At 40.4% G+C, this 27,956-nt stretch overlaps 1 protein-coding gene across 5 annotated transcripts in view; it reads right to left on the bottom strand.

The window, feature by feature from the left end:
• The window catches only part of AOAH (acyloxyacyl hydrolase), a 120,446-nt gene that overhangs the window by 61,769 nt on the left and 30,721 nt on the right, over positions 1–27,956 (bottom strand). For all 5 annotated transcript variants that reach the window (XM_030551363.1, XM_030551365.1, XM_030551364.1 and 2 more), the window contains exons 6-12: positions 23,629–23,688; positions 12,517–12,587; positions 10,726–10,786; positions 10,173–10,243; positions 8,014–8,062; positions 6,494–6,542; positions 5,174–5,268 (exon numbers count right to left, since the gene is read on the bottom strand). In XM_030551363.1, coding sequence (XP_030407223.1) covers positions 5,174–5,268; positions 6,494–6,542; positions 8,014–8,062; positions 10,173–10,243; positions 10,726–10,786; positions 12,517–12,587; positions 23,629–23,688 — 456 coding nt within the window. The remainder of the gene's footprint in view (positions 1–5,173; positions 5,269–6,493; positions 6,543–8,013; positions 8,063–10,172; positions 10,244–10,725; positions 10,787–12,516; positions 12,588–23,628; positions 23,689–27,956) is intronic.

Below are 27,956 nucleotides of genomic sequence, written 5' to 3' on the forward strand. Positions count from 1 at the left end.
TTCTTTAAATAAAAGAAAAATTAACAGTTTTCCTGTACAAATTCATATTCAACTAGAATTTCATTTAAACATGTACATCGTGTGTCTAGCATTTCCATTCCTTCAACTGATATGCGCATTAGTTCATTCACATGATCAGGCAGCTTCTTTCAGAACACAAAATTCAATTCCGTTGAGTGTTCTTTTTCATCATTGTAGTTGTTGTGACTGGGAGTAGCAAGAGATGAATTCCTACTTCTTTCATCCCAGGAAACAGCATAAAGATCTGGTCAAGATGATAAAAAAGAAGTTGAAGTCAAATCTTCATTCATCATATGATAGTCCATTCTGTGTTCAAATTCTTTGTTTTTTCCTGAGCAAACAGCAGCCCCATTGCTGGCAGTGCCTCACTCCATTCAACTGTCAGTGTTTTATAGGACAGGGATCTGTAAAAGCTACGTAGAGGTTGAGTAGAATCTAGAAGTCGCAGTTGTAGATTTTTAAGAATCAAGTCTGTGTACTTTTTTAGTTGTCTTAACAAACACTTCTTGTCCTCTTCACTTAAGGATTCAATATAAGTGCCTTCATCAGTCAACTTCTGTACTGAAGTCTTTACTTCTTCCGGTACTTTTCCAATGGATAGCTCTGATTGAGCCAAATGTAGCTTCTATTGCTGGACAAAGATCTACTACTGTTGTAGCAGATGCCTGGATGGCATTGTTTAATGACCCAAGTGGTTTCAACAGTAGAGTTACAAGAGAGAATAGCAATAGTCTTCTCTGAATGCAGTAGCAAAAGTAATCCACCAGCCTCACTACTTAGATCCATCCCATCTGGTAGATACTTTCCAAAGTCAGTAATAATGGCTGGAGTAATTTTAAGACAACAGGCAAGGATCACTCATGAAAAGCCAGAGCGTTTTCCCAGGTTGGACTAATTTGAACTTCAGTCCCAGCATATCTTCTATATTTTCCAAGATATTCAGTTTTTTTGGGCTCTTGATGAAAAAAGAACATAATGAAGACAGTAAATTTATAGTTTTTTAAATGTCTTTTGAAGAATCTGCAGCTTGTACTAGCGCTAGTTGGAGTAGATGTCTCTGCAGTGTGTATAGGAGAGATTAGGGTTACACTTTTCTCTGAGTAAAGCTTGTACTCCATCATGTCTTTCAGAGAAGTTTGTAGCTCAATTAAATGCACAAGCAGCCACCTGTTTGGGGTCCAGTTGATAAGCATTTAACTTTTCTAAGATGCAGCCAATGTATCTTTTATAACTTGAACATCTAGAAATGTATCTCCTGGCCTACCACTCACATCAAGATAACGTACACAATGACTTAATACTTGATACCCATTTGCACGGTGCATTCATCAGCCATGTATGCAAATTTTTTGAATGTGAGAGAGTTCTTCACTTTTTCATTTGTTGAGCCTTTTTTCACTGTTGCACCACATGCTTCTAGCCAGTCAGTTGAGTTTCTTGCAGAAAGATAGTGAGCATTTGCTGGTCTTGTTTGGAACCAGTGTTCAGCTTCAGGATGTCAAGTATCAGAGGGGTAGCCATGTTAATCTGAAATGTCAGGATGTCAAGTATCAGAGGGGTAGCCATGTTAATCTGGAAAAATTCCACCATGATTTCAACAGCTTCCACCCCACCATCAACCTCAGCCTGGACCAATCTACAAGGGAGGTCCACTTCCTAGACACCACGGTGCAAATAAGTGATGGTCTCATTACCACCACCCTATACCGAAAACCTACCGACCTCTATGCCTCCAGCTTCCATCCCGGGCACATCACACAATCCATTGTCTACAGCAAAGCACTGAGGTACAACCGCATCTGCTCTAACTCCTCAGACAGAGACCAACACCTACAAAATCTCCACCAAGCATTCTCAAAACTACAATACCCGCATGAGGAAATAAGGAAACAGATCAACAGAGCCAGATGTGTACCCAGAAGCCTCCTACTGCAGGAAAAACCCAAGAAAGAAACCAACAGGACTCCACTGGCCATCACATACAGTCCCCAGCTAAAACCTCTCCAACGCATCATCAGGGACCTACAACCCATCCTGGACAATGATCCCACACTTTCACACGTCTTGGGTGGCAGGCCAGTCCTCGCCCACAGGCAACCTGCCAACCTGAAACATATTCTCACCAGTAACTGCACACCGCACCATAGTAACTCTAGCTCAGGAACCAATTCATGCAATAAACCTTGATGCCAACTCTGCCCACATATTTACACCAGCAGCACCATCACAGGACCTAACCAGATCAGCCACACCATCACCGGTTCATTCACCCGCTCGTCCACCAATGTAATATACGCCATCATATGCCAGCAATGCCCATCTGCTATGTACATCGGCCAAACTGGACAGTCGCTATGGAAAAGGATAAACGGACACAAATCAGATATTAGGAGTGGCAATATACAAAAACCTGTAGGAGAACACTTCAACCTCCCTGGCCACACTATAGCAGACCTTAAGCTGGCCATCCTGCAGCAAAAAAACTTCAGGACCAGACTTCAAAGAGAAACTGCTGAGCTTCAGTTCATCTGCAAATTTGACACCATCAGCTCAGGATTAAACAGAGACTGTGAATGGCTTGCCAATTACAGAACCAGTTTCTCCTCCCTTGGTTTTCACACCTCAACTGCTAGAACAGGGCTTCATCCTCCCTGATTGAACTACCTCATTATCTCTAGCTTGTCTGCATATATATACCTGCCCCTGGAAATTTCCACTACATGCATCTGAGGAAGTGGGTATTCACCCATGAGAGCTCATTTAGACTTTGCTTAAAAATCATAATTTGAAATTATTTGGTTGGCCAACATCACTGAAATGAATGTTTTATTGTCATAAAAATAAAAGCTGTATAAGGAAGCTAGTCTATGTTCATACTTTTCAAATCTATTATACTTTTTCAGATACATGTATTTTATTATACACTTTATATGCTTTTAAAGTGTGTATTAATGTTTAAATTTCAATTCAAATTTCCAAACAATCACTAAATTGGCAACATTGCATATAAGTAGTTCACAAAATGGAGGGGAGGGGTTTTGGGGAAATTCGGGTGGCTGTTGCGAAATCCCTGGATGCTGTTAACCAATTTTTGTTGCATTTCATACAGAAAACATGCTCTGAATATGAAAGGTTATGGGCCAAGTTTCAGCCTAGAGAAACTGTTTATAGAAAAATTCTAAAATCTGAACATCAGAGATTTGTAATAGAAATGCTGGCAGTATAAAACTGTAGCTTGAATACATCACTTTATTATTGTATTGTTACTGTCATCGTCAACATCATCATCATCACCATATTTATTAGAGAAGATAATCTTAATTATCATTACCACTAATTCATTATGTTTCTTCATCAGCTCTGTCATCAATGTAATTCCTATAATCATCTCCCAGACTACTAACTGTGACAGACCCAAACCAGTGGGGTACAGTAGTCTGATAGAGGGCAAATATACTGGTCACTGGATGAGTAGTTTTCTGTTCCCTGAGTGACCAGAGCAGGGGCTGCATTAGAGTAATCAGGAACCTGCTAGAACCAATTAAGGCAGACAGGCTGATTAGATCACCTGCAGCCAATCAAGGCAGGCTAATCAGGAGCTCATTCCAGTCAGGCGAGGAGGAGCCAGAGGAGAGGAAGTGCGTGTGAGGAGCTGGGAGCAAGAGGCACAAGGAGCTGAGAGTAAGAGGGTGTGCTGCTGAAGGACTACGGAATACAAGCGTTATCAGACACCAGGAGGAAGGTCCTGTGGTGAGGCTAAAGAAAGTGTTTGGAGGAGGCCATGGGGAAGTAGCCCAGGGAGTTGTAACAGCTGCATGACAGCTACAAGAGTCACTATAGACAGCTGCAATCCACAGGGCCATGGGCTGGAACCGGGAGTAGAGGGCGGGCCCAGGTTCCCCCCAAACCTCCCAACTCCTGATCAGACACAGGAGGAGTTGATCCAGACTGCGGGGAAGATCACTGAGGTGAGAAAATCTGCCAATAAGTGCAGGACCCGCCAAGGTCGTTTTCACATAACGACGAAAAACAACCGCTAATCTAGAATATTTAAATCAGTTTGGCTTTGCAAATGAAAGATGGAAAATGCATACAATTCTGACTGAAATTTGCAAGCCTCCAGTAATGCTGTAATTACTGGGACTGAATATTTTCTTTAAAAATGGCACATTTTCCATGTTCCTCTTCCTCTGGGGCGAGTGTGAGTTTAGCATGCTACAGAAAAATTCAGTCTCTTTGGCTAACTTGTGTCACTTCTGAGCAATCCCTCTGCTGCTGACCCAAGTGCAGTGCCAATATACTCCAGAGGGATTAATATACAGCTCTTCTCAAGTAGAGGGTCAAATCTGTGCAACACAAGGGAACTTGTTCAGGGAAGAATAAAGAGGAGGTGTGGGGCATCTTGGAGGATTCCCCTTCACCAACAAGCAGAAATTTTTGTAAAGTGACTTACTCCTCTTGCCTTTTTATTCCACCTCAGTGAATGGCATTGCAATATCTGCATCCTAAACATAATTTACATTCGGGCTTTTTTTCCATTTGAAAAAAACTTGGAGATCATGCTGAGATATGCTCCAAATGAAGAGCCATCATTATGGTATTGATAGAGTACCCTGTACAATCCTTTCCTTTAAGACTAGTGTAATGAATACGAGTCCTACTGACTTCGTTGAGTCTGCTTAAGTAAATAGTATTTAATGTAGGAAAGGATTCCAGAACTGAGCCCACTGATAGCAAAACAACATTTTCCTTTTGTTCAAGGTGTGTGTTTATAAAGCCAAATGTCCAGGGTTCTATCTCCTGTGCAATAGTGGAGTTTTGGGGCCAAATTCTTTGCTGACCTAACTCTACTCATGTCAAAGGAGTCATGGCAGCAAAGAATTTTCACCTTTATCACATAAATTTGGTGTCTTTTTATGTTTTTTTTTTTTAAAAGAACCCCTTGGCAGTGTTTTGATATAGATTGGGATGTTTCTCCTTCCTAAGACGCTCCAGAATTCATTCCAATGGAAATTTCCTCCAAAAATGTGATGGATTTCCAAAACAAAGGGCATTTTGCACCTGTTCTCTCTTGGCACCTCTATAATAAGAGAGAAAGCAAATATCAATCCAAGGCTGGCACTGCTTCAAGGATCAGAACAGAATTCCTTACCAGAGACATCTGTGCTGCTGTCATCCATTCAGGAGGGATGTGAAAGTGAGCTCCAGCTGAATCTCCCAACAGAATGATCCCTTTGGACTCTGCATCTAATAAGTACATTTCATTAATAGTTTTAAAATTCCCTTGGCCTTTGTCACACTGTAAAGTGAATCTTGTTTTTTATACAACAAGATTAAGATAAAAAGACACGGCTCTGGTAGATTCAGTGTGTAAAATGGAAATACGGCATTGGCCACTGTTTGTGTTTGAAATGTGTTCATTTCAGATCCTAGAATGGGAGATTTTCATTCCATCTGCATCAAAAGCCTGCCTAAACAGATGTGCCAACAATCTAAGAAAAACAAATAGGCATGCTGTATGAATAAGAGAGAGAACTTCTTGCTTAATGAGAGATTCCCATAAGATTTTATTCAAATTGTTATTTTAACACAGGTTCTGCTGTGAAGCTAACATTCGTTTTTTCTACCTATGGAATATTTACTAAAACTACTTAAAATCAAACATTTAGGGAAATCAGAATACGCAGGGAATTGGTAATGACTCATGTTAAGAGTAGATTTGTGAGTCGGGCTCTCAAGGTAATTTCATTGGAACAATCTGGCTTTCTAATAATTAATGTTACTTAGCACTTGAGCGGTACTTTCTGTCTAAAATGACAGAGCTTTGCAGAGAAGCTTTTCACCTTTCAGTCACTAATTTAATGCGAGTCAATGTAGGTTTGAAAGTTGTTATTATGGTTTTTTAATATTAGTATATTATAATACTAGTGAATCTATATCTATATCTATATATGACCTGAGTCGTTAGTGTCAGTCCATTTCCTAGTGGATAGATAGCCATGCCAGGAAAAATATCATCACTACAACTGGCACCATTATTGACATTTCCAGCAGAGCGATGGACTGGATGTGCATAGAAACTAAACTGTCCTCTCACTCCTAGAGGGAGTGCCTACAAGTTCAGCTTGAGGCACATTGGCAGGATGAAGAAGAGTCTCTTCTGCTGCTGCCCTCACTGGACCTGGTCTATGAATAAAAAAATCAAATTCCAATGCTCTCAGCTCGGTATCTTTCAGCTCTAAAGTCACTTTTAAAATCATTTTTCTAAACTGATATTGATATTATAACAGCACATGCCCTGTGAGTTTTCTCCTCACATTAAAGCAAAGAGTGAATTTGCCATTTTTGTCATTATAAAGAAGCTGTGAAATCTGTCATCTTTTCTCTGGATTTACAATGATTATGACTGTTTGTATAAAAACATATGTAACATAAGTATTGTATTAGCCATGTATTACATTTAATGATTTACCTTTACAGAATTTTTTCTCATATGGAATTCCATCTTTTGGATCTACACCCTGTTAGAGGATAAAAGGAAAAAGAAGTCTATTTGATACCTGCAAAGTGGCAGCACAAATCAAATAGTAGGACTATCATTTGGATTATTGACTTTTCAGAACTGTCACATCATAATAACGTTGATTTAATTCAGTGGATGTTTATTCACGACTTTAATTCTCTGATAACTAAGTTTTTTGTCTGGGAGTTGCCCCTTTTTTTTTAAACAGTGATCACAAGGAAGTTTAAACTTCTTGCTATGTCACTGGAGTTTTGTGTTAAATCCAATGTAAATCTAAATAGCATAGGTTTCAGAGTAGCAGCCATGTTAGTCTGTATCCATAAGAAGAACACGAGTACTTGTGGCACCTTAGAGACTAACAAATTTATTTGAGCATAAGCTTTCGTGAACTATAGCCCACTTCATCGGATGCATAGAATGGAACGTGTGTGTGTGTGTGTGCGTGTATATATATATTATATATATATACACACTCACACACAGAAGATGCCATACCAGCTCTAAGAGGCTAATTAATTAAGATGACCTGTTATCAGCAGGAAAACTTTTGTAGTGATAATCAAGATGGTCAATGACTCAGGCTGAGTCATTACACTACTTGAATCTGTTTCCTTATGATAACTATCTTTATACCTCATCAACTGTGTGTAATTGACCATCTTGATTATCACTACAAAAGTTTTTTCCTGCTGATAACAGGTCATCCTAATTACTTAGCCTCTTAGAGCTCATGTAGCATCTTCTCTGTATGTATATATATACACTCTTCTTATGTTCCATTCTATGCATCTGATGAAGTGGGATGTAACCCACGAAAGCTTATGCTCAAATACATTTGTTAGTCTCTAAGGTGCCACAAGTACTCCTGTTCTAAATAGCATAATGTTTGAGAGATCTCAAATATCATGCTGTTTTGATTTACATTGGATTTGATGTCTCTTGCAAATGCTGTGCTCATAAAAACTGTTTTTTTCCATATTCACCAGTAGATAATTTAATTTCCCAATGGTCTCCAGCTATGCCTGTGGAAGCACTATTATTACTTCAGTGAATTCTCTTTTGGATGTTGCACTCACGGACCTCCATAAGGTGCTTGAAACTTTGGCAAAACAAATACCCCCTCAACACCTCAAAACAAAACACCAGACCACGAAACACTTGCATATTTGGGTTTTATTGTTACAAACCTGAAGTATGGCAAGGTTTCCTGCCTAACGGTCATGTTTCAGAATGTTCTGGATGTGTCTCTTCAACCACCCACCCACAGTAGTGTCCTTTATTCACAAGGATATTCTGCAAGTAGACCAAGTGACTTCAGTGGTATTACTTGCGATATCACAATCTGGTATGCAAATGAAATTAGTCTAAACGCTTACAGACTAATTCTAAAATAGGGGGGTGGAAGAGAAGAAGAAGAGAAGGGAGTGGGAATCAGGAAGAAATTTCAAGATTTAACATAATTTACTTACCCATATACCATTACAGTTAGAATCCCTTTCCACATCCCAGTTATCTGAGCTAATATAGAATTATAAAAAGAGATATAGCATTAAAAAATGATAAAATAGGGTTAACGATAAAATGCTTTGTGCTTTTCAAGGAAACCAGCCTCCTTGGTCCATTTTCTATAAGAGCATAATGTCAGACTTTGTGCTCCTTGGAGGTCATCAAACAGTCAGCATTTTAAAAGAAATAATTAGAAATTTCAACTTGCATATGTTTTTCTTTTCAGAATTTAAGAGAAGTGAAATTCCCCCCAAAACACATTGACGATTTAGAACCCAATTCTACAAGATGCTGAGTAATGCTAACCCAGGGTACGTCTACCTGGAACTGGAGAGGTCATCTCCAGCTTGGGTAGACATACCCACAGTAGTATGGTAAAAATAGCAGTGTAGCTGCAACTTCATGGGCATCAAGATCATAGAAACATAGGACTGGAAGGGACCTCATCTAGTCCATTCCCCTGCACCTATGACAGGACTAAGAATTATCAAGACCAGGTGTTTGTCCAACCTGCTCTTAAAAATCTCCAATGATGGAGATTTCACAACCTCCCTTGGCAATTTATTCCAGTGCTTCTAGCTGCCCCAAGTACAATCCCATCTGAAACTGCAGATACATATTTGGAGTAACTAGCCCATTCTGGGCACGCAGCTACACTGCTATTTTTAGTGTGGCTATCTTGATCAGAGATATGACAAGTCTACTTGAGCTGAAAATTACCCCTTCAGCTCTAGTGTAGACATAGCACAAGTGTTTGCAGTCCCCACTACCATAGAAGTTAACTGGACCTACCCCTTTTACCCCTAGTTCACCACTATTTCAAATCTCATCAAATATCACTGCGGGCCTGATTCAAAGCCCCATTGAAGTCAATGAAAATACTCCCATTGACTTCAGTAAGCTTTGGATCAGGCCCATCATGTCCTACAACTGGCTCATGCTCACTTTACATTGTGGCCCTACAGTGTTCACTGTGGGTTTAGAAAATTGTTTCTCCTAACACAGTTGTGCTGCCCAGTGTGAGTGGAACATAATTCTGCTAAGCCTGTATTTTTAAACTATTCAGCACTTGGCTGCTACCAAGATTTAAAAATAGTTCTGAACTATGCCCTGTTGACGCTTGGTGGCGCAATCATGTGAGCAGAAACCTTTTTTTTTTTAAAATGATTTTGTAGCATGGGGTAAGTTAAGGGGCAAAGAGGGCCTTAGTCACAGACACACAGTTCTCCACTCAGCATGTGCATGTAAGTCCCACTGATGTTACTGGGAGTTATTTACCTAATATAGGGGAAAATATCACTTACATTGAATGTATGGCAATGTCAGTGAGACTAGAATCTGGCACTGTATCTAACCAGTCATCTATACGTAGAATTTCCACCCACTTCAGTAGGAGCCATGTGGACTGAGGGCTGAATATGATCCCCAAATACACATGATATTCATACTTAGACGGTTTCTTCTTTCAGTAGGCCCATTTTTGCTTCTGCACAGCTCCCACTGATTTCAGTGGGAACCTTGCATGTGCATCTGACGGCAGAACATTGCACAGTGTGTGTATGTGTTTCCTCCTTGCATCAAGATATTAATATGCCCTACTCTGTGTAGTTTCAATTGCTCTTCTGTAATACTTACTGTACCAGCATATAAGTATATCCAGTTTCTAGTGAATAATCAGTAAATAGGAGCTAGCTTTGAAGATCATAAAGGGTCAAAAGGGCCTAGTCTGCAGAGGTGCAGAGCACCTGCAATCACCAGTGAAGTCTAGGAGGAAGTGATGAGAAACTGTGTAGTCTGCTGGATTAGGACTCAAGAAACTGGGATCTATTCCTAGCTCTGCCACTGACTTGCCATGTGACGCTGATTAAGATCAGTTCACCTCTCTGTGCTTCTCTTTGTCCTCCCCTCTCAGCCTCTGTCTGTCTTTTCTATTTAGACCAGAAGCTCTGTGTGTCTATACAGCACCTACCACCATTGGGTCCCATCTTGATTGGGTCATCTAGGCTCTATCAGAATACAAATTAATAGATAATAATAATAATGCATATTCTTTCAAGATTTGACCAAAATTGTAAGATATTTCTTTTTAACATGAGTATTTAAAAGTAATTAACAAAATTACCGTCTACCAGGGTACACTGTTGCTTTTCCTTCATTGCAGTCTCTGCCTCTCCAGTGATAGCCCCTCAAAGTCTAAAAGCCAAGAGAAGCACAAATAGGATGTTCTTCTTATTCTTTTTTTTTTTAATTTCAAATATCTAAAATGAGAGTAACTCAAGGAGCAGGAATAAAGCCTGGTACATGGGTTTCATTCCAAATTACCAACACTAAGCTTTAATAAATGACATTGTGCTAATTTTGATGCAGAAATAAGACATGCTGCCAATTTTAATATTTTTAAATCGGTTTGCTTCACCATCTATTAAGTCAATAAACATATTACTCAGTGGCAGAGCAGTTTGCTTCTGCAGACAATGCAGCTATAGCCAAAAATGGCATAAATGAATGATTTCTTCCCCTTTCCCTCAAAAGAAAATATCTTCTATAATAAAAACTGCTCTCACTCGATTCCTATGCTCTCCCATGAAAGAAAAAGGTTTTGTAGAAGCTAGAAGGAACTTCAGAGAGATTCTTGTCAATAGAGGATTATCCCACCAAAAGAGAAGCTTACTTACTGGGAAAGCACTAAATTTATCTCCATCAAAGTCTTCATATGGTAAGTTATTTCTTATGGCACTGTAAAAAAAACCAGAATACTTTGTGTCAGAAACAAAAATACAGTAAAGAGATGCAAATATACAAGCTGTTCGTTAATATATTATTAATTTCTCACTCCATGTTCAAACACAAGTATCTGCATTTCAGGGTATTGATTCCACATTTCAGGGTATTGATTTCAGTCACTTTGTTCTCAGTTAAATGGAGTTACACATGGATAACAGTAGAATCTAGCACTAAATTCCTAAAATAAAGTAGCAAATCAAATCAGTAGTAAAATTAGCCTAATACTTTCTGAATTATGTAAAGTGACAGCATACTGGACCCCATGGATCCTGTAGTTCCAAACATTACAACATCTGTCCTTGGCTAGAGAAAGCAGATCAGCATCTGTCTTCAGTGGCGAAACAAGCATTCTTATGTATTGCTTAGCAGGTGGTGTTCTTGGAATGACATGCTAAGAATCCTCTCCTTGGGAGGCTAAGCATATGACCTTCAAAGAGTTTCCAACCTCTTGGACGCATGAGAGCTTCTGAATCAGGGTAAAAAAACTAAGCTGCTGCTCCTAGGCTAGGTGGTTTCAAATTACATTAGCATCAGACACCGAGAACCAATGGAGATAGGTTATGCACATTTTTATTTGGACTTGTCATCCTGGTTCTCTGTGCACCCTGTACTTTGAAAGTACTGCCTTCTTTAGGCTAGTTCAGTCTCTGACTAGTGTCAGTTGAAAGGAAGTGGCATAGATCCAGAACAAGTGCAAAGAGGAAAACGTTCTGCCACATATTGGTCGGGGGAGGGAACCGAACATCGTTGATCTGGCATATATTTTACAGTGTGTATGTACATTTTGGCTCCAACTATCACTATCTGATTCACTGAGCTAAATCTTCTATTCTCCCTGCTCATAATACTTCTGGCCTTGACTTAATGGATTTTACAGACTCTTTAGAAATCTTCTACACAGATCACCCCAACTCCTACTATTGATATTTGAGGTTCACTCACAAGAGTGGAATTTTACTGAACAAATTGGGCTGGGGAATAGGGTCATCCTAAAAATACTTCATGTGTTCCTATCCCTTACTAGATATGCTTCAAGTGTTCCTCCTCCAACCCATAAATTCTCTGCTCCAACAGATGCTCTCTGAAAATAGTAGCCCAGCTGATGCCCAGTCCTACTTTCCTTTACTGAGACTCTAGCTTTAATGTATGTGTAATTGAGCATTTTCCCTGTCCACTTCTTATCTTGTGCCTTTTAGAATTATATAGATGCTGCTTGCTGTGATCAAAGGAGAGCATGTTTCTCTCTAGTGGGACAGGAAGCACAATAACTGGATGAGTGACCAATATGGACAAGTCTCTTGGAGACAGGAAATCAGAGAGGAAAAGTGGTACTAGATGATAACCTGGCTTGCGGACATGGAATCTGGGTGGGAAGATGCCAGGATACCCCCAGTTTGGGACAGGGCCTGCATGTCCTCTTACCGCCACTGTCATTATGCTTTTGTTTTCAATACTAAAAATACTCAAATTCATTTCCAGCATCTTCTTCTAGGAGTGATATGTACCTTAACTGCTGTACTTTCTAAAGAATGTTTCTGATGGAAAACAATGTTGTCTTCTACAGGAGAACAAAGCCCTTTTAAAGCTGAAGAGTTTTTTTTGTTTTGTTTTAGTTATTAAAAGGAACAAGTGCCCCAAATATTATGAAGTTGGCCATTAAGGACTGGAAATATTATACATACTATTTAATCTTCTCACACAGCTTGACCAGAATGGGAAGTGCACATATACTTGAATAGCCGGCTGTGTTTTTCTAGGAAAAGAGAACAGTGCATTAGTTCATATAGCTCACGTACTTTCCAGCTGCTTGTGTAATGGTTATCACAAAATTAAAGGGGATGAACAATTTCCTGGGGGAAAATGGTCATTTACCAGGATTATTCACTTTAATAAAATCAGTGTTTTATAAACCATCTGCATCTTGCATGAGAATAGAACAAGTGACAATGATACTTACCAGGAATTGCAGAAGTGTTCATTGAACATAAATCTTGTTCCTGAATGCTGAGTGAGAGTTTTGGGTGAGCAAGGGATGCAGGGTCAGGCTCAAAAGGAGGATAATTTAAGGGGATGGATGTGTACATAGTACATCCATTGGTTTTTAATGGGATTCTTACATAGAAAACCAAGGGCAGGGCCATGTTTACCACCTGTAGAAAATTATGCTCCAAGGTAAATCCATTTTACAATACATGACCTTCATTGGACACAAACCAAATGTGGAGGATAATGAGTAATCCTAATATCCCAGAATGAAGTAGCACTTACTGGTACATGCTTACATCAAAGAAATGCTCACATAATGTAAATGGGGCATTAATTTAATGCACATGTTGCTAGTATGACCTACCATATATTCAAATGGACTATAAATATGAAGGGCTAAATTCTTTTGTCAGTGCCCAGCCTGAGTAACTGGGCTGCGGGCAAGGAGGTTTGTAGGGTGTAAGCATGAACAGCTTGAACAACATCTTTTCCTCAGGCCATGGAGGATGATGATGATTATTATTATTTTCAAAACTATAGTACCTAGGAGCCCTAGTCATGGACTAGGACCTCCTTGTGCTAGGTGCTGTGCAGAACAAAGAGACTGTCCCTTTCCCAAAGAACTTACAATCTAAGCATAAAACAAGAGACAACAGATGGACAGACAGACAGATGAGGGAGTATAAGGAAACAATATTGGTCAGCATGGCAATCACAGTCACAGATCCACCAGTCCCACCCTACTTTAACCCCTAACTTAGCTCCCATGGGGCTGTGCTCTGCAGCATACAAGAGGACTCAGATCTCCTGTGTGGGCTCCCTGCATCCTGACTCCCAATACTGTAGCAGTGCATCAGTTCTGCTGTGTTTAGGACTCAACATGACCCTGCTGGCAGGGATTAGGATGGAAGGAAACAGATTTGCTCAAGCAATAACACATGATTGGAAGATAAACACATGTATTGGGTGCACAGAGAGTGGTCAACTACCGTCAGCATCTGATATTCAATACATTCTTGAATTGCCTATACATCAATGCTAGGAGCCTGGGTTATAAACGAGAGAAATTGGAATTGCTTATTTATGATGATAATTAAATCTGTTATTACTGAAACCTTGTGGGGTGATTCGCACTATTGGACTGTAAAAATCAATGGTTATAACCTATTTAAGAAAAATTAAGTAGGCAAAAAGGGAGGGGGAGTGACACTCTATGTCAAAAATGGTATTACTTGTTTCCAAGTCACTGACAACTTGGAAGAAAATGATCTTGAATGCTTCTGGATCAATGTCCTAACAGATAAAGCACAAGATTGGGTATTAGTTCATGTCTGCTACACACCATCAAATCACACAGGAGAACAGGATGACTACCTTCTTACACACTTAATCTATAATGTCTAGGAAAAAAAGCTCTGTGATCATGGTGGATTTCAATTTGAATGACATATGCTGCCAGAACTAAAACATCCTTGTAATTTCTGAACATTATAGATGACAATTTCCTAACTCAAAAAGTGTTGCAGCCAACACAGGGGAATGCTTTATTAGACCTGTCCTAGCAGTTAAAGAAAAACTGATCACAGGCCTAAAAATTAATGATAGCTTAGGTACAAGTTATCATGACTTGGTTACATTTATAATGTGCACGCAGAATAAAGTTCAGATCAGTAATATATATATACTTGATGCTTTAATAGGACTAATTTCACAAAGCTGAAAACAATTATGAGCCAAATCAGGTAGGAGGAAGATAACTGGATTGGGAATTGTTTAAGAATACTTTATTAGATGCCCCAAAAGCCACGATCCCACATTTGAGGAAGAAGAATGTGCTGGTTAAAAAAAAAAAAAAAGTATAGAGGGGAAGTGAAGGCAGCTATTTATATATTGTGACAAAGTTCCTCCTCTACTTTGGTGGGTCCTGCGCTTACTGGCAGATTTGCTCACCTCAGTGATCTCCCCCTCTGGTGAAACCTGTTGTGTATTTGGTCGTCATGGTTTTTGTTCCTATGGCAACTGAGTTAGATTATTAGGGGACAGCCCAGCCTGATTCAGCTGGTCAGGTGAGCTCTGTGTCTGTAAATAAATGGTAGCTTTGTTAGCTGTCTGCTTTCTGGCCTCAAGTGATTTCTTCCTAAACCGGCTGCCCCCAAGGATATAACAGAACCCACAGTCTGGGTCAACTCCTCCTGCGCCTGATCAGGAGTTGCGAGGTTTGGGGGGAACCCGGGCCCTCCCTCTACTCTGGGTTCCAGCCCAGGGCCCTGTGGATTGCAGCTGTCTATAGTGCCTCCTGTACCAGCTGCATGACAGCTACAACTCCCTGGGCTACTTCCCCATGGCCTCCTCCAAACACCTTCTTTATCCTCACCACAGGACCTTCCTCCTGGTGTCTGATAATGCTTGTACTCCTTAGTCCTCCAGCAGCTCGCCCTCGCCCTCTCAGCTCCTTGCACCTCTTGCTCCCAGCTCCTCACACCCCAAACTCACTGAGTGACTGGGAGACTTTTAACTGGTTCCAGCCAGCCCTTGATTGGCTTCAGGTGGCCCAATCAATGTAGCTATCTCCACTGCCTTCTAGAAAGATCTCAATTGGCCCCAGGTGTCTTGATTAACCTGGAGCAACTGCCATTTGGTTACCATGGTACTAGGGATTTGGTTAGCCTGGGGCTAACATACCTGTTCCTTACTACTTTATTGTAGCCATCTGGCCTTGCCCCATCACAATATCTATACATATACATAGATAGATAGATAGATAGATAGATAAAGTAGCTGCCTTCACTTTCCCTCTATACCTATTTTTTTTTTTTTACCAGCACAGCCTTCTTCCTCAAATGTGGGATCGTGGCTTTTGGGGCATCTAGTATATGTATATGTATATGAATATGTATATATATCAAATGGAAGAAATGGGAAGTTGATAGTAATGAATTTAAATCAGAAATTAGGAATTGTAGAAAATTGATAAGGGACACAAGGAGAAATCTATGGCCAGCAGAGTTAAGGACAATAAGAAGGAGTTTTTTAAATATATGAGAAATAAAAAGAAATCCTGACAATGGTATTGGTCCATTACTAGATGGAAATGGTAGAATTATCAATAATAATGCAGAAAAAGCAGAAGTGTTCATAAAATATTTCTGTTCTATATTTGGAGAAAAAACTGATATGGTCTCATCAGGCGGTGATAGCACTTTTTCCATCCCACAAGTATCTCTGTGGGATGTTCAACAGAAGCTGCTAAAGTCAGACATTTTTAAATCAGTAAGTCCAGATAACTTGGATGCAAGAGTTTTAATAGAGTTGACTGAGGAACTCACCGAACTGTTAATGGTGTTTTTCAATAAGTTTTGCAGCACTGGCGAAGTTCCAGAAGGCTGGAAGAAAGCTAATATGCCAATTTTTAAACAGGCTAAACAGGATGACGTGGGTAATTATAGCCTGTTAAGTCTGACATCAATTCCAGCAAGATAATGGGAGCTGCTGATAGGGGACTCGATTAATAAAGAACTAGAGGACGGTAATGTAATTAATGCAAATCAACATGGGTTTATGGAAAATAGGTCCTGTCAAACTAACTCGATATCTTTTTCTGATTAGATTACAAGTTTGGTTGATTAAGGTAATAGTGTTGACATAATTTACTTAGACTTCTATAAGGCATTTGACTTGGTACTGCATAACATTTTGATTAAAAACTAGAACAATATAAAATGAACATGGCACACGTTAAGTGGATTAAAAACTAGCTAACTGATAAGTCTCAAAATGTAATTGTAAATAGGGAATCATCATCAAGTGGGTGTTCTTCCAAGGGGGGGCCCTATGCTATTTAATATTTTTATCAATGATCTGGAAGAAAACATATAATCATCACTGATAAAGTTTGCAGATGGCAAAATTGGGGGAATGGCAAATAATGAAGAGGGCAGGTCACTGATTCAGAGTGATCTGGATTACTTGACAAACTGGGTGCAAGCAATATGCATTTTATGGCTAAATGTAAATATATGTATCCAAGAACAAAGAATGTAGCCTATATTTACAGAATGGAGGATTCTATCTTAGAAAGTAATGACTCAGGGGTTGTGGTGGATAATCAGCTGAATATGAGCTCCCATTGTGATGCTGTGGCCATAAGAGCTAATGCAATCCTGGGATGCATAAACAGGGGAATCTCGAGTAGGAATCTCTGTTTTTGGCACTGGCGTGACAGCTGCTGGAATACTATGTCCAGTTCTGGTGCCAACAATTCAAGGCGCTAATTGGAGAGGGTTCAGAGAAGAGCCACAAAAATGATTAAAGTATTAGAAAACAGGTCTTATAGTGATAGACTCGAAGAGCTCATCTAGAAAGAAAAGGATAGATAATAGGACTGAAAATATCATGTTGCCTCTACATAAATCCATGGTACACCCAAATCTTGAATATTCTGTGTGGATGTGGTCACCCCATCTCAAAAAGATATATTGGAATTGGAAAAGGTTCAGAAAAGAGCAACAAAAATTATTAGGGGTATGGAACGGCTTCTGTATGAGGAGAGATTAATAAGACTGGGACTTTTCAGCTTGGAAAGGAGACGGCTAAGGGGAGATATGATTGAAGTCTATAAAATCATGACTGGTATAGAGAAAATAGATAAGGAAGTGTTGTTTACTATTTCTCATAACATAAGAACTAGAGGTCACCAAATGAAATTAATAGGCAGTAGGTTTAAAACAAATAAAAGGAAGTATTTCTTCACAGTCAACCTGTGGAACTTCTTGTCAAAGGATGTTCTAAAGGCCAAGACCATAACAGGGTTCAAAAAAGAACTAGATAAATTCATGGAGGATAAGTCCATAAATGGCTGTTAGCCAGGATGGGCAGGAATGGTGTCCCTAGCCTCTGTTTGCCAGTAGCTGGGAACGAGCGACAGGGGATGGATCACTTGATGATTCCCTGTTCTGTTCATTCCCTCTGGGGCACCTGGCACTGGCCACTGTCAGAAGACAGGATACTGGGCTAGATGGACCTTTGGTCTGACCCAGTAGGGCCATTCTTATGTTCTTATTTAACAAAGAGAAGGTTAAGGGGTGACTTGATCATAGTCTGTAAGTATCCACATGAAGAATAAATATTTAATAATATGCTCTTCGGCACAATCAAATGTCAGGAAATTGAAGCTAGATAAATTCAGAATGGACATAGGGCGTAAAATTTTAACAGTGAGGATAATTAACCATTGGAACAATTTACCAAGGGTCATGGTAGATTCTCTCTCACTGACAATCTTTAAATCAAGATTGGATGTTTTTCTAAAAGCTATGCTCAAGGAATTATTTGGGAGAAGTTCTCTCGCGTGTGTTATGCAGGAGGTCAGACTAGCTTATCAAAAATAGTCCTTTGTGGGCTTGGAATCTATGAATAGGTGTAAATATTGCACAAAAAAGGGATACTTTAACGTTATACCACTTACAAAGCTGAGGTTTACACACACACACAACACACATCCCAACTAACTTGTGTAATTTTTTTAAACAACTGCGGAGGTGTGGATATACTGTACTTAGTTTTGTAAAAAAGCATTTGCACAAATATATCTGACTTTTTAAATGACTCCCCCCATCACGTAAATCTAATCCAAATGAGGAATACAAAAGCAACAGAGATTATAAAATATTTTTTAGCCCCTTAAGCTTCACTCAAGCTGTCAGCTTTTCAGTTTCAGCCTAAGGGCAACATTAAACTCACCTCCATAAGGGGTGTAGCTACCAGCACTGGGAACGCGGCTCCCAGCGCTGGCGCACTGTCTACACTGGCGCTTAACAGCGCTGAAACTTGCTGAGCTCAGGGGGTGTTTTATCACATCCCTGAGTGAGAAAGTTGCAGTGCTGTAAAGTGCCAGCATAAACAAGCCCTAAGTCACAATGTTCTGCAGTGTGCAAAAGCCTTTGATGTTAACACGGCCACATCTGAAGCCTCTTTGGAAAGACAATCTGGTGCCTTAAATAAATTACAGTCAAATTTAAGTCCAAACTTAGCTGTAAGTAGAACAGAAACTTTTCTCCCCTCCCTTTGGTTTGTCATTTTAAAACAGCTTCAAACTGAGGCCACATTAACTTCAAAGATTTCACATACACAGCAGACATCCCACCTTGGGCAGAAGCAGCTGAGGTGAAGATTCTGAAGACACAAAAAAGAGATTATAGCTAGTTCTTCTATGTATACACAATATGTATCTTCCCCTTGCATAGTCCATGAGCAGGCCAGCTAACAACTGAAGTACTTTCACTCAGGGGACTGCAGGGATATTTTCATCTCTGTGTCCCTAGCGGGTAGAAGGAAATGGCTATACCCCCACAATCGCACCCCCAACATACACACACTAGCCCACAGTACAAGGTTGGTGAATTGAGGGGAGCAGACTGCACCATCCTACAGCCCACACACACCCCGTGCACACAAGGGCACTCTCTCTGGCTCCCTTTGGGGAAATGCGGCTCCCCCTGCTCTCTATACGGGGCTGTGCTTAAAGAAACAGGGTATGATTTGAAAATGATCTTCTATTCAGATATTTTTTTAGTTGCTCAGGCAATTTTCTGACAAATCTGCCTGTCTGCTGGGTCAGCTGCCATTTTGGGAAGCACACTGGATGCAGCATTTTACAGAGACCACACACACACACTGTGCTCTCTGAAGAGTGATCTTACCTTTTGTTTTCTTCTTTGTTGTTACCCTTAATTTAAAATAAAACTTGATCAGACTGAAAGTGTATGGTTGCATTTTTTTGCATGGAAAGTCAAAAAAGATAATTAAACGCTTGGAAATTATATTAATTTTAATTAATTTGTAGCTTTAAAATATGTTTCAGTAAGGATAGCTGTGAGGTAATTGCTAGAAGTGTGCTAGGATTAACTACAGGATGGGCCTAACCAATTTATTAAAAAAATTATTTTAATGCAATTTTTATATGGGACCATGTAGTTGTCTGTGTTAAACAATTCATGCTCATTACTCACTGAGCAGTGAATGAGAGAACTAGTATTTTGAGGAATAACTGAAAGATTGTTCATCCTGTCTCAGGGCCATCATCTGCCTAGCCCTGTTGTGATAAATGAGCCTATAAATTTACCCTAATTGTGAGCTCAACTGTGAAAAGTGAGTGAAAATTCATAAAAGGTCACAATAACCTATAACACCAAAATGTTGATGGGAAAAGGTCCAAACAGGAGACAGAAAGAATGAATGAATTCGAACAAAAAGGTCAACTAGTATAACTCATGGAAACAAAGAGACATGGGACCGAAAAATCAGTGGACCAAAATTGGTGTGTCAGAAATTAGGCTTAATTGGTGAACAAAATGAGAGGGTGAACTGTTCTGCCCCTCATTCCCTCTTGGCACCCTTAAAAGAAAAGTCAATTTTGTGGGGAAAGGAAGAAGAATTTGTCCATTAACAGCTACTGACTGAGAGATGGGCGAACCAACAGGAGCAAGCTTTACCATCATGGCTGCCGCCACCACACCACTGTCACCTGGGACCCAGTCATCACTCGGCTGTCTTCTTCCTAATCCTGAGACAAGTCCTGACCAGACTAGGCCCGAGAGAGGGACCCAGATGACATCACCACCTCCACTGGCTGCAGCTAAATCCTGACAACCATCTGGGAGGTGAGACTTTTTCACTCCCTTTCTCCTCAGTGTGTCCTTTTCCTTCCTCACCTTATTTCTTCTCATTCCTATCCCTCTCCTGGATCCTTCCATCTAATAAGAGTCTGGCTTAGCCTGCCAAGATTGCATATTCCACAATGCTATTGTAAGCCTGTTACCAGAGAGGCAGATAAAAACAATGCCCTACACAGCCCAATCCTGGCCCAATTGGCCAGCTTTTGGAGTGGCTAATACGACTGTATTCCATGCATGTGTTTCTCGAGCAGTGAGATTGCAAGAGAGAGTCAACACCAGAGACAGAAACTGTATTTTCTATGTTTGCTGTTCTTTTCTCTCCCCTCTTGTGTATGTGTCTTGTTTTGTTTTATAGGCAATGGGATTGGACTTTAACAGCAGCTGCAGCAACAATGGTTCCAGAGAAACTAACATTTTCTCTTCCACCTGATCTCCCTTGTAAGGACAGTTATCATCCTCTTTAACATCATGTAAAAGACTGTCAAAAAATTCTCTCCAGCTAAAGGGAATGTGAGCAAAGGATGTTCTTAAAGCGAAAGCCTTGCTTAGCACTTTACATTTCGAATGCTTTAACTCTTTTCTCCTGTGTCTTTAATATAAGATTAAAATATTTTTTCCCCAGGACACTAAGCAGGCTGAGGCCTCTGCATTACTGAAACCCAAACCTTATACAGTTTTATATTTCTCTAGTGATGGGAAAAAATAGAAACTTCATGCAATTTGGGAGGAAATATTTGACCATCAATAACATGATATTCAATTGAAAGTATAATGAGCATGGTCCTGTTGTTGCTGCTCCACATGAGCTGAAACCCTTATTTACAGTGTATTGTTTATTTCCTTGGCATCGCAGCTTGGCAGTAGCCCAATGGCTAATTAGGAATCTCAATTTTCATTCCTGTGAGCAGCATCACAGTGAGGATTCAGGAAGAAACAAAATCAATAATTTCTTTGCAAAGAGCAAAAAATTTTTGTTCAGTAATCAAATGCCTGAAGAAAATTGGAAGTAAACTCCATGGCTTACTTGACTCATAAAACTGAAGGCATAGCTAGCCACCAGCAAAAAAGTTGCATTTCCTTTCGGGGCTACCAATTAGAGATGGGTGCAAGGCTCATAATGTGAGGTTTCAAACTTCAGTCTTCAAGGCTGGTTGGAGCCAGTCCTTTTGTTTGGTTCAACCCACCATAAACATGTTTGGATCTCAAAGAACCCCAAAACACATGGGTGTTCAGATCCAGGGATTTGGTTCAGGCCTATCTCTACTAGCCAGAGGTCTGCACATGCAGAAAAGGTTGGAGTGATGGTGGGTTAGGAAGAAAAATGTAACTGAAACGCACATTGACCAAACCAGACAGTACCTACGTAAAAGGATAAATGGACACAAATCAGACATCAGGAATGGTAACATACAAAAGCCAGTAGGTGAACAAATCTCCCTGGACATTCTATAACAGATTTAAAAGTAACTATTCTTGAACAAAACAACTTCAGAAACAGACTTCAAAGAGAAACAGCAAAACTACAATTCATTTGCAAACTTGTCACCATTAATTTGGGCTTGAATAGGGATTGGGAGTGGCTGGCTCATTACAAAAGCAGCTTTGCCTCTCCTGGAATTAAGACCTCCTCATCTATTATTGGGAGTGGACTACATCCAGCCTGATTGAATTGGCCTTGTCAGCACTGGTTCTCCACTTGTGAGGTAACTTCCTTCTCTTCATGTGTCATTATATAATGCCTGCAGCTGTAACTTTCACTCTATGCATCTGAAGAAGTGAGGTGTTTTACCCACAAAAGCTTATGCCCAAATAAATCTGTTAGTCTTTAAAGTGCCACTGGACTCCTTGTTGATTTTGTGGATACAGACTAACACAGCTACCCCCTGATACGAGGCAGGGCTGGAGCAGCCGCAGATCTGGAGACCCAGCTGGAGGAAGAGCCCTGGACAGAACTGAAGGGCTCTGGAAACTTCTGCTTCTGTAAAGAATCTAAATAGGATTTGAACCAAAACATCTGACATCTGGCTGCTGAAGTAGACTTGACTCAACAACGAGTAATGGTCTCAAGTTGCAATGGGGGAGGCTTAGGTTGGATATCAGTAAAAAAAATTTCACTAGGACGGTGGTGAAGCACTGGAATGGGTTACCTGGGGAGGTGGTGGAATCTCCTTCCTTAGAGGTTTTTAAGGTCAGGTTTGACAAAGCCCTGGCTGGGATGATTTAGTTGGGAATTGGTCCTGCTTTGAGCAGGGGGTTGGACTAGAGGACCTCCTGAGGTCCCTTCCAACCCTGATATTCTATGATTCTATGACTTCTAAGCATTGCAGCATCGTGGTGTTTTGTGTTTATTACCTGGATTCCTGCCACCCTTACACACACGGAGGCCCTATAGGGTTCAATAAGGTTACCTGTGTGAGTGAGCACTATTCAACACGAGTGATGCTGGCAGCACAGGGTTGTGCATAAACAAACACAAACAACATAGTAATAAATAAAAATGAGGCATAATGCTGCAGCAAACACTCAGATGAGGATCTGATCTGAATATGGGCACTGAGTCTGAGTTCAGGGAGCTTCTGAGTTCAGGGAGCTTTTTGGGCCATTATCAGGTTGGCAGGCTTAATAAAACTAATTAGAGCTCAGCAGGCTTTTATTCATATAATTCTAGCTTTTTTATTTCCCCCTCTCCTCTTTTTTAAAAAATGCTATGTATTAAGGATGGATGAATCATCAAAGAGTTAATCAAGCACCAGCGGTGTGCCAGTATGGTACTGCACCAGAGCTGATGTGTAAATCTGCTATACCTATTTACAGCTTGAGAGGATCTAGACTCTTACTTTTCATTACAGCTTTGGTCTTGCCAGCTTTATCTTTTATTTTCCAGTACTCTCTCTCTGCATTTGTTTTGCATTCTGCTGTATTTTCCACCTATTTTTACACTAGATGTTCTCTTTGCTCCTTTATTCCTGTATCCAGTCTCACCTAACCACAGTGCAGAACAAATTAATACTAAAATCTGAGTCAGCATTTCAAATTTATGAGGTTCAAACAGTTTTGAAATTATGCAAATTGAGGCCACCTATCCCTAATAAATGCAGTCACACCATAAAATACCTTTTGACCCTTATTTCTTACCAGAACTTTGGAATTCCTGACAATCCTGTTTGCTTTCCTTATAGACTTATTCAGCCCCATCTAAAACAGCAAGAGAAAAATAAAATATATCAATTTTGCATTACCTATATATTTTTCCCCAAATATTTTCTCTCTTTCTGTCATTAGTCATGGCACAAAAATGAAGGATGGATCTACAAATAAATCATTCACTACTTTTTATTGGACTAATAATCAATGATCTAATCACCATGTATGAAACTCCAGTTGCAAGAGTTCATTTATTTTGCTCCAGGGCACCATTTATTTTCTTAAATGAAGTCCAGCTCAGTTTAAGATTTGGGATTCATATCTTAGCTACGCTGTCTTAGTGACAGTGGACAAAATTCAACAACTCATACAGAAGTGCAATCTATTTGTTGGATTCAAGACTGCCAGATGTAGGATGTAAAGATGCAAGAACAACCCAGTCTCCAGAAAACAAGAGGTTAACTTCAGTTCAGATTTGCCGTCTGTCATAGCTCTGTACTGTTCTCTGGTTGAATGTGGCACAGCCAGTACTCTTTGCCTCAGTATCCCTCCCAGAGGTCAATCTCTCCAGCTCTCCACATACTAATTTGTGCTGGAGATGTGGCTTAGCCCTAGGGTGACCAGAGGGCAAGTGTGAAAAAGCCCCCGAAATTGGGATTGTCCCTATAAAATCAGAACATCTGGTCACCCTACTTAGCCCTCTGGCCAAATCACAACAAACACAATCCCCTCTAAAAAGACTAAAAGTCTCCACCAAACAAAAAGCTCCCTCTGCCCTTTGGGGATTCCTTTAGCACACCCGTGGGGCCCTGTTCCCAACCTGTTTCTAGGCTCAATGCCCCGTGTCCTTCCTGACTCTGGTATAGAGCTCTGGGTCCCCGAGCTGGCTCCCCTGGCTCTCCCCTTTCCTTACAGACCCTGGCTCAGGGCTTTCCACAGGAGCCTGTGGTTCCAGCTCATGGGATCTCTCTTCCACCAAGTCTACCTCCCTTTCCCTCTGCCTCCCCCTCCCAGAGAACTTCCCACTTCTCCTCTTATTCTCAGGGAACAGGTGGGGAGAGTCTCAGGTCTCAGATCTGCTCTCTCTCTCTTTCTCTCTCACTTAGGCCTGATTCACCCAGACTCTCCTTCTTTGGGTCTCTTGCCCCGCCCTTCCTACTCTGGGCCCAAGTGCCCTCTTCAAATCCCTCTTAATTGGCCAAATTGGAGCGTGCTGATAAAGTACAAGTACATCGGCCCTGGTCCCTCTAAAGACCCAGTGTCACCCTGTGACACAATCCACTTGCATATGTTCTGTGGGTGTCCAAAAGGCAGTCAATTTACTTACACAGGGAGGTATAGCAGAGCAGAGGGACAGACTGGCCAAAAAGAGGTCGTGTCAAGGAGAAAAGCCTCTTCTGCATTTGTACAAGTGGGTCATATTCAAGTACACTAATATCCCTGACACTTGGCAGCAGCACACAAAACCCACATTGCCACCCCCAATTGCAGTGGAAGTATCACTCTTTGGAACAAGAAATATTACTAAGCCATCTATCCAACCAGGCCCATTCACAAGGGAATTCACATGCATCAGGCACCATGAACATGAATGACAGCAGAAATACAGAGACCTGCTCATATGGCAGTAGGAGGTAATCTGTGCCATGCTCTCTGAAGGTCAAATCCACATTAACCACTGGCTCTCACAGCCAGGATCTGCCAAATATTCAAGCAATACTATTAGGACACAGCGGGCAGTCTGGATACAAAAGGAAACAGCAAGGGGACTTGTTTTTATCAATGTCTAGGTTCTTAGCAGCAGCTTCACTAATCTGTAACACCTGCTGTGTGTAGTGTGTCACAGAAATCTGTGACTAGCCATCCGCAAGGTACACTGTGAAGCAAACCTGGCTTGTCAAACCTGCACTCTGACAGTACACTTGAGACTACACCTAATATTAGGGCTTGATACTGAAAGTCACCGGGAGCTCACTGCATCTTTGGATCAGGCCTTTGTTTTGCTTGTTCAGCCTTGCAGACTCCAAAATCTGATGTGCCCTATTGACCACAACTAATTTACACCTGCGGTTTCATTTTACACTTATTTTGTGCCTCCCTTATAGAATTTGTCCAGATGCGTTTTCTTATTTTGGTTAAATTGCGCCAAAATCTTCAGTCCAGACAGACTGGCCTGAGAAAAGTGCAGAAGGAAGTGGGTAGTGGAGCAGCTGAGAAGCCACTCTCACTGCACAAAAATACTCTGGCCTCAGACAGTAGATCTTTCAGCCCCGTCCCCAGCCCTTGCATGAATGCTGAAGCACAGAAAGCCACTATGGAGTAGACCTCTGCACCATACTGTGGTGTGAAGCCCTCCACAACCCTTTGGAATTCTTTTCCAATCCTTGTACAGAAGAACCACACTGGTTCCTTTGCCAAAGGACCCTTTACTGTCAAGGAGGTGCGGAATCCGTTACACTTGGATATCCCTACTAATTGTGTTGACTGGGATGTAATTGAGAATAGAATCTATGTCACAGTTGGGGAACTGTTCTCCCCTCTATTGTAAACAATATAAATCCAATTTATGGAGGATACTGAGGAGATGGTATCTCCATTAGCGAATGGCAGTGTACTCTGGGACATATTTATACTCTCTTTCCTTTATGTATGAAAATGTTATTTTTTTACCCATTAAAATGTCAATACATTAAAAAGTTTCAGTAGGGGGAAAAGGGTAGCTGTACTGATGTGAGAAAGATCTTCCAAGTTTACATTTCACTGAAGTCAGAGACCTCTGTAATTGGGGTTCAGTTTTGTAAGGTGCTGAGTGCCTCTGGAGATTGACTCTGCAGATTGCTTGCAGGACAGGGCCCAGAATTTAAGACAAATTTGTGAACTTTCATGAGAGCAACATCTTAATACCCACCCTTTATACAGCTTACTTTTTAAATAATACTCTTCCACAACAGTTACAATGAATCCCATGTGTTGTTCTGCTTTTATTAGGCTATCTTTGATAACCAGTCATATCAGTTAGGGGCACATTCTCTTGATTCCCTCAGCCTTTGTCATTCACGTTTGGAATGAAAGAGCTGAGAATATGCCCCACTAACCTTGCCATGGAAGGAATCCCTTCCTTCTTTCTGTGAATTGTAAGAATCAGTGAACTAAGAAATCAATTCACGTTGAACAGTTTTCAAACTGAAGGGAAAATTATACTATCAGATCACAACTGTGTGAGTGCTTTGCTGCTGATCATAATGGTTAGTCAGGACAAACTGCTCCTTTTGACTATGACCTATCAATCCCTCTTACAATACACCATAAGAACATAATTGCTAGCTTTAAATCCACTAGGCTTGAAGGCTCAGTAGAAAAGTTCAATGCAAGTTTATATTTATCTGAATGAAGTTATAGAAATCCAGTGTGGGGAAAAGCATCCTTTGCCAAGCAGCAGATTTAAAACATTAGAAAAAACAAGTGATGTTGCCATACTGAGTGGCTGGAATGCCAGATTGGATTTTTAAGCAGCATACATTTGCATTTCAAGAAACCAGCATCAACATTTTTGTGGAGATAAAATTCAGCTTGTCATTATACTTGATGTAGATACTGATCAAAGCAAAATTAATTAACTCAGAAATGTAAGGGTCAAAAATAAAAGGCAAACTATATGAGGAATAATAAAGTATAAGAATAACTATCAGAAGAGTCTCTCTCAAAGCAAAGGTTGTTCTTTGTGTAAATTTTTATATGCAACATTATTCTGCCTACAGCTTGAGCACTCTGCTTTTATTCTAAGACAATCTGTAAAAAATATTGGTTTGTAGCACATAACAAGTACACAAGAGGTGCCAATAAGGAGCCAAGATAAAGTTGCCCAGTTTCTTCCCATTGGCCAAATTCTGCCTGTCCTATTTGCAACAGCTATCTTGAATAAATATTGCCACTAGAATGCACCCAATTTTTTCCAGCAGATTTCAGCCTGTTAATCCCCTAACCCTCATTTTATATGGGAAAAACTGTCTTTCCTCAAAATGCTAAATCCAGTTGTCCTCTGTCTACTCTGATTATGAAAGTTACTGCAGCTTTGTGTGTGGTGAGGAAGCAGGGGGAGTCGAGGATAGGCTCCATGTTTATGAAGGTGGCAAGAGTTTCTTTTGGAGGAGACTGTGGTTTTGTGTTCTCTGGATTAAAGGTTTTGTGCCACTTTTTTGTAAGAGCAGAGGTTTGCCATGGTGTCCTTTTCTTTTCTTGCCTATGCACTTTTGCCGTATTATGTAGCATACCGTATGCAAGTCGCCTTCCTGATTACCTCCCTCTCACCCGAGAAGAGT

This window comes from Gopherus evgoodei, chromosome 2 (genome assembly GCF_007399415.2).
Source record: "Gopherus evgoodei ecotype Sinaloan lineage chromosome 2, rGopEvg1_v1.p, whole genome shotgun sequence".
In the NCBI taxonomy this organism is placed as follows: domain Eukaryota; kingdom Metazoa; phylum Chordata; order Testudines; family Testudinidae; genus Gopherus; species Gopherus evgoodei.